This window comes from Rutidosis leptorrhynchoides, chromosome 4 (genome assembly GCF_046630445.1).
Source record: "Rutidosis leptorrhynchoides isolate AG116_Rl617_1_P2 chromosome 4, CSIRO_AGI_Rlap_v1, whole genome shotgun sequence".
NCBI lineage: Eukaryota > Viridiplantae > Streptophyta > Magnoliopsida > Asterales > Asteraceae > Rutidosis > Rutidosis leptorrhynchoides.
Genome location: NC_092336.1, coordinates 167,715,804 through 167,723,605, shown reverse-complemented (window position 1 = coordinate 167,723,605; position 7,802 = coordinate 167,715,804). Strand labels below are relative to the sequence as shown.

The 7,802-nt window shown below is 30.1% G+C and overlaps 1 protein-coding gene across 1 annotated transcript; it reads right to left on the bottom strand.

Annotated features, from left to right (window-relative positions):
* Window positions 1-460: 460 nt before the first annotated feature.
* Window positions 461-6,507, bottom strand: LOC139841202 (protein FAR1-RELATED SEQUENCE 5-like). Its single transcript, XM_071831430.1, has 5 exons — window positions 6,402-6,507; window positions 5,417-5,546; window positions 4,554-5,375; window positions 4,213-4,436; window positions 461-480 (listed from the first exon to the last, which is right to left on the bottom strand). The coding sequence occupies exons 1-5, from the start codon at window positions 6,505-6,507 to the stop codon at window positions 461-463; spliced, it is 1,302 nt and encodes a 433-aa protein (XP_071687531.1).
* Between the last annotated feature and the right edge of the window lie 1,295 nt (window positions 6,508-7,802).

The following is a 7,802-nucleotide window of genomic DNA, read 5'->3' as shown; positions in this document are numbered from 1 at the left end:
ACACATTTTATCAGATTGAAAAATTTCATCTTGAACTAACAAAAAAAAGGTGGGAGTGTACACGTCTCTTGCATGAAGCTCAATCGACTTAACAGTTCTACACTTAATAGATCCGCTTTCCATTTGAGAATCTATCAATCTGGTATTATGAAGCTGCTTATCCATGGCAGCATCAAATCTAGAAAAGAAATCAACTAAATTTGAATGCTTATTTTTGCATTTAGAGAAAAACGAATTCTCAGTTTCAGATAATGAGGATGTTCGCATTAAGCCATTCATTGGTACATCTCTAAAAAAGCAAGGAATCCACAACTCCTTGATTGCATACATATCATCAAACCACTTTGCACCATCTAACTCAAAATCTTCAATTAACGACTTCCAATATCTTTCAAAAGATGATACAGACATTTCTTTGTTCTAAAATATGTAATTCATACGTTTGCGGAAAACTTTATTATTATACAAAACATAACCAACCTGAAAAACACGTGTAACAAAACAAAAAATATTAAGATACATCATATGCATATTAACAAAAACAAAAATAACTTAGTATTGAGAAAACAAATAGATATTAAAATACAACACATAAATGATAACAAAAAAATGAATAAAAATTACCATTTCATTTAAGAAAATATAAAAAACAGGAGATGAATGATATGAAAAAATAAAATAAAATAAATATACATAAAAAGTTACATGTTCTTTAAAATAAAAATTACCTTATCCTGTAACTTCTGACTGATGTGCCACATACATAATCTGAAATGTCCCGTTCATATTGATTATAAACATTCCATATTAATTGATTTCATCGCGAGGTTTTGACCTCTATATGAGACATTTTTCAAAGACAGCGTGCATTTTTAAAACAACCATAACCTTTATTTTATCTATAAAGGTTTAAAAAGCATTACGTAGATTATCAAATAATGATAATCTAAAATATACCGTTTACACACGACCATTACATAATGGTTTATAATAAGAATATATTACATCAAAAATAAGTTTCTTGAATGCAGTTTTTACATAATATCATACAAGCATGGACTCCAAATCTTGTCCTTATTTTAGTATGCAACAGCGGAAGCTCTTCATAATCACCTGAGAATAAACATGCTTAAAACATCAACAAAAATGTTGGTGAGTTATAGGTTTAACCTATATATTATCAAATCATAATAATAGACCACAAGATTTTATATTTCAATATACATCCCATACATAGAGATAAAAATCATTCATATGGTGAACACCTGGTAACCGACATTAACAAGATGCATATAAGAATATCCCCTATCATTCCGGAAAATCCTTCGGACATGATAAAAACGAATTCGAAGTACTAAAGAATCAGGTACTTTGGATGGGGTTCGTTAGGCCCAATAGATCTATCTTTAGGATTCGCGTCAATTAGTAGATCGGTTTACTAATTCTTAGGTTACCAAGCAAAAGGGGCATATTCGACTTCGATCAATCACCCATATAATGTAGTTTCATTTACTTATGTCTATTTCGTAAAACATTTATAAAACTGCATGTATTCTCATCCCAAAATATTAGATTTTAAAAGTGGGACTATAACTCACTTTCACAGATTTTTACTTCGTCGGGAAGTAAGACTTGGCCACTGGTCGATTCACGAACCTATAACAAATATGTACATATATATCAAAGTATGTTCAAAATATATTTACAAAATTTTTAATACGTTTTAATGTTTTAAGTTTATTAAGTCAGTTGTCCTCGTTAGTAACCTACAACTAGTTGTCCACAATTAGATGTACAGAAATAAATAGATATATTATCTTGAATCAATCCACAACCCAGTGTATACACGTCTCAGGCTAGATCACAACTCAAAGTATATATATTTTTGGAATCAACCTCAACCCTGTATAGCTAACTCCAACATTACTGCATATAGAGTGTCTATGGTTGTTCCAAATAATATATATACATGAGTCGATATGATATGTCAAAACATTTGCATACGTGTCTATGGTATCCCAAGATTACATAGTATATGAAAATACATGTATAATACAATATAAGTTAGCTAGGATATGATTTGTATAGAATTGTTATAATATTTCCCGTAGCTACAACAATCAAAAAATATCCAATCTTGTTTTACCCATAACTTCTTCGTTTTAAATCCATTTTGAGTGAATCAAATTGCTATGGTTTCATATTGAACTCTATTTTATGAATCTAAACAGAAAAAGTATATGTTTACAGTCAAAATATAAGTTACAAGTCATTTTTGTAAGAGGTAGTCATTTCAGTCGAAAGAACGACATCTTGATGACCATTTTGAAAAACATACTTCCACTTTGAGTTCAACCATGATTTTTGGATATAGTTTTATGTTCATAAGAAAAATTATTTTCCCAGAAGAACAACTTTTAAATCAAAGTCTATCATAGTTTTTAATTATCAAACCAAAAACAGCCCGCGGTGTTACTACGACGGCGTATGTCCGGTTTTACGGTGTTTTTCGTGTTTTCAGGTTTTAAATCATTAAGTTAGCATATCATATAGATAAAGAACATGTGTTTAGTTGATTTTAAAATTCAAGTTAGAAGGATTAACTTTTGTTTGCGAACAAGTTTAGAATTAACTAAACTATGTTCTAGTGATTTCAAGTTTAAACCTTCGAATAAGATAGCTTTATATGTATGAATCAAATGATGTTATGAACATCATTACTACCTCAAGTTTTGTGGATAAACCTATTGGAAAAGAGACAAATGGATCTAGCTTCAAAGGATCCTTGGATGGCTTGAAAGTTCTTGAAGCAGAATCATGACACGAAAACAAGTTCAAGTAAGATCATCACTCGAAATAAGATTGTTATAGTTATAGAAATTGAACCAAAGTTTGAATATGAGTATTACCTTGTATTAGAAAGATATATTACTGTAAATAAGAAAGATTTCTTGAGGTTGGATGATCACTTTACAAGATTGGAAGTAAGCTAGCAAACTTGGAAGTATTCTTGATTTTATGAAACTAGAACTTATAGAATTTATGAAGAACACTTAGAACTTGAAGATAGAACTTGAGAGAGATCAATTAAATGAAGAAAATTGAAGAATGAAAGTGTTTGTAGGTGTTTTTGGTCGTTGGTATATGGATTAGATATAAAAGATGTGTAATTTTGTTTACATGTAAATAAGTCATGAATGATTACTAAATTTTTGTAATTTTATGAGATATTTCATGCTAGTTGCCAAATGATGGTTCCTACATGTGTTAGGTGACTCATATGGGCTGCTAAGAGCTGATCATTGGAGTATATATATCAATAGTCCATACGTCTAAAAGCTGTGTATTGTACGAGTACGAATACGGGTGCATACGAGTAGAATTGTTGATGAAACTGAACGAGGATGTAATTGTAAGCATTTTTGTTAAGTAGAAGTATTTTGATAAGTGTCTTGAAGTCTTTTAAAAGTATAAGAATACATATTAAAACACTACATGTATATACATTTTAACAGAGTCGTTAAGTCATCGTTAGTCGTTACATGTAAATGTTGTTTTGAAACCTTTAGGTTAACGATCTTGTTAAATGTTGTTAACCCATTTTTTATTATATCTAAAGAGATGTTAAATTATTACATTATCATGATATTATGATATATTAATATATCTTAGTATGATATATATACAGTTAAATGTTGTTACAACGATAATCGTTACATATATGTCTCGTTTCGAAATCATTAAGTTAGTAGTCTTGTTTTTACATATATAGTTCATTGTTAATACACTTAATGACATGTTTACTTATCATTTATCATGATTAAACATATTGTATCAATATCTTAATATGATTCATATGTATTTAGTAAGACGTTGTTATAACGATAATCGTTATATATATCGTTTCGAGTTTCTTAATTCAATAAACTCAATTTTATGTATATAACTCATTGTTAAAATACCTAATGAGATACTTACTTATCATAATATCATGTTAACTATATATATAATCATATATATGTCATCATATAGTTTTTACAAGTTTTAACATTCATGAATCACCGGTTAACTTGGATGATCAATTGTCTATATGAAACCTATTTCAATTAATTAAGTCTTAACAAGTTTGATTGCTTAACATGTTGGAAACATTTAATCATGCAAATATAGTTTTCATTTAATATATAATCATGGAAAAGTTCAGGTCACTACATAATCTGTGTTTGGCAGTTTTGAACTTCTCATCCACCGCTTCCAATACTGCAGGGTCTTGATCAGTAGTAACCAAACCAGGTTCATTATAAAAAGTTTTTAGAAAACAGTCAATAAACCATTTGTACGAATCAATAGTTTCACGCGATAGCAATGCAGCACCAAAAATAACAAGCTTCTTGTGATTATCAATACCAGTGATAGGAACAAATCTCATATTGTACCTGGAAAAAAAATTACAAAAAACAACATTAAGAGCTAACATACAACTAATGAATGTTAAACAAAAACAAGTTCACATAAAAACCAAAAAACAAAAATAAAACAAAAAAAAAAAATACCTATTGGTACCATATGTTGCATCAAATGACACAGTGTCACCAAATTCTTTGTAATTCATTTTAGACAACTGATCAGCCCAAAAAACACCAGTTAAACAACCTTCTTCATCACATCTATACTCGCAAGTAAAATCAGGTAAAACCTCCTTCTTCCTAAGCAGATTTTCAATGACAATGTGAGCATCAGTTTCACCAATATGCCTTAGCAAATCACGCCTAAAATTTTTGTAATCTACATTAGTAGGACCAACCATATCATAACCACCACTAATATCACAGTTAATATGATGAGCAAGCATAGAGCCAATATTAGACTTCGAAGCAAGATCCTGAACAAAGTTCATATCAAAATACTGCATCTTTCTCTTCTTGTTCAGTGAATTCTTATCAGCTTCAGAAACAAGCTTATGATTGTGCCCCTCAAAAAACTTGAAAATGAATATCTTACCATTTTCATATTTACACCTTAGACTAGCCTCACAACCACACTTAATTGTTAAAGACTTACGGTTAGCAAATTTAGGAGCTTTATTGGAAGAATGTTCATCATTAACCTGATTATCAACAACTTCTTTACCTTTCCTAGATTGGCGTTTCGATTTATTGTTCACAGCCTCTGCATGATTAGAAATAACACTTGAATTCCTTTTCGATATATCAACATGATTAGAAACAACACAGGGTTCATTAACAAGAGTATTAACAGCTAATCTTTTAGGAACACCCGACCTAATACACCTGAACACAACGTAATTGATAGTACCATCAGCCAACCTATTAAATGAAGCTTTCTTGACATCAAATCCAGCAAATTCAGCATAACTCTCATAAAAATGCAAGCAATGATCATAAGAAGGATAAACAGAATCAACACAGGCTTTAATGCATCAGGAACTACTGGAAACCATAACCTAGAACCATTTGGAGTTCGATGCTCAACTGAACTCAGTATATGATTATATTCATCAATAACAGGGGAAGCATTCAGAACATCTGTAAAAGAAAAAAAACGTAAGTAAGAAAAATAAAAAATATTAACATACATGTGATGTATCATAATAAGTAATGCGAGAACATGAAAAAAGTAAACAAAAGTTTTGGATCGAAAAGTAAAATGCATCTGATGTATGATAAGATCTAAGAAAGATAACATAAATTATGAATACGAATTAAACAAATAACACACATATGACGTATGTTAATATAATGATAAAAACAGTATTATATTACAGTAAAATGCATCTTATGTATGATAATATCTAACAATAAATCAAAATAATGTATAGGTATTAAACAAATAATATACATATGATGTATGTTAATATAATGTTAAAAACAGTAAAATGCAACTGATGTATAATAATAACTAAAAAGAAAATTAAATATTGTATAGGTATTAAACGATAATATACATATGATGTATGTTTATATATTGGTGAAAACATCATTGTATTACAGTACAATGCATCTGATGTATGATAACATGTATATGTTAATATAATGTTAAAAACAGTAAAATGCAACTGATGTATAATAATAACTAAAAGAAAATTAAATAGTGTATAGGTATTAAACGATAACATACATATGATATATGTTTATATATTGGTGAAAACAGCATTGTATTACAGTACAATGTATCTGATGTATGATAACATGTAAAGATAAAACACATATTGTATAGGTATTAAACAATAACATACATAAAATGTATGATAATATATTGATGAAAACATTATTGGATTCTATAAAATTGAGAATAAAACAGAAACATACATTGAATGAATGATAGTATAAAAAGTAAAATAAAACAGTAACAGATGAGAATTAAATAATTATAAAAATTACCAGATGAATCACCGATATCGATTCCAGAAACATTAGGAGATACAGGATGATTAATACTCATCGAAGAAACTGAATCAACTGCAGAATAATTGGATGAGGAAGCCATTGAATGAATTGAGGTAGACGACGCAGAATGAACTATAAAATGATCGATTGAAGATCAATAAATTGAAGGATGATGACGATGAAACAATGAATTCATTATGAAGGAAGAGAACGATGAATAAAAGACAGAAATACCCTTACCTCTGTAAATTACCTTGAACGGAAAATAAAACCAGGGAAGAAGGAAGAACGGCGGCGATGAGGGAAGGATAACAAGATCGACGACGTAGAGCTGCTTATCGCCTTACCGCTGGACATACAGCTTAGCGCTGGATCGCGGCCCTATATATATATATATATATATATATATATATATATATATATATATATATATATATATATGTGTGTGTGTGTGTGTGTGTGTGTGTGTGTGTGTGTGTGTGTGTGTAGAGAGAGAGAGAGAGAGATGAAATTACGTGGTCTGTCCCTCAACTTATATCTAAATTTCACTCATCGTCTCTTAAAATTATTATTATTATTTTTTTGTTGCTAAATTGCCCCTATAGTTGTAAATATTAATTTCGACCGTCCCTTTGTCTAACACCCATAAATTTTTCTGTTAACTTTGTTCACATCACAAGCACATTAAAGTATTTTGATCTTTTTATTCTTTCTTCAATTATCTTCATCTTCATACTCATCTTTCTTCATTCTTAATATTTTATAAAGCCTAATTTGTTAACCCAAAATCAAAATCAAAATACCCCTTATTCATAACTCCAAATCTAAATTTGAAACTAATATTAAATTATAACCAAACAATTATTTCATTTAATTTTAATCTACTTTTATATCTCCTCATTACAGTGAAACCAATATAAATTAATAATATTAGTACCGGAATATTTTATTAATTTAGCGAGATATTATTATATCGATAAATTAATAAATTATGAATTTAAAAATTAGCTTATATTTGTGAGCAAGTCTCAAATAATGCATCGACTGTAACACCCCGTTTTTCCCCGAACATGATTTACAGGTGTATCGCGTATGTACGATAGGTGTATGAAGGAATTGAGACATGTTCGTGCGCTAAAGTTCTTATATGCAAAAAGTGATCAGACCAAGTTAAAGGTCGCGCCGCGGAGGAGTGGGTCACGACGCGACATTACAAACAAATCAGAATCAGGAGGCATGGTAAAGAAGGCACCAGACCACGCCTTGAGTCGCGGCGCGACAGAAAGGGCCGCGGCGCGGCATTCAGATGATTTCAATTCCAGGAGGCATGTTAAGGCAACCACCAGAATACGATATAGGTCGCGGCGCGACGATTAAGGCTGTGGCGCAGCATTC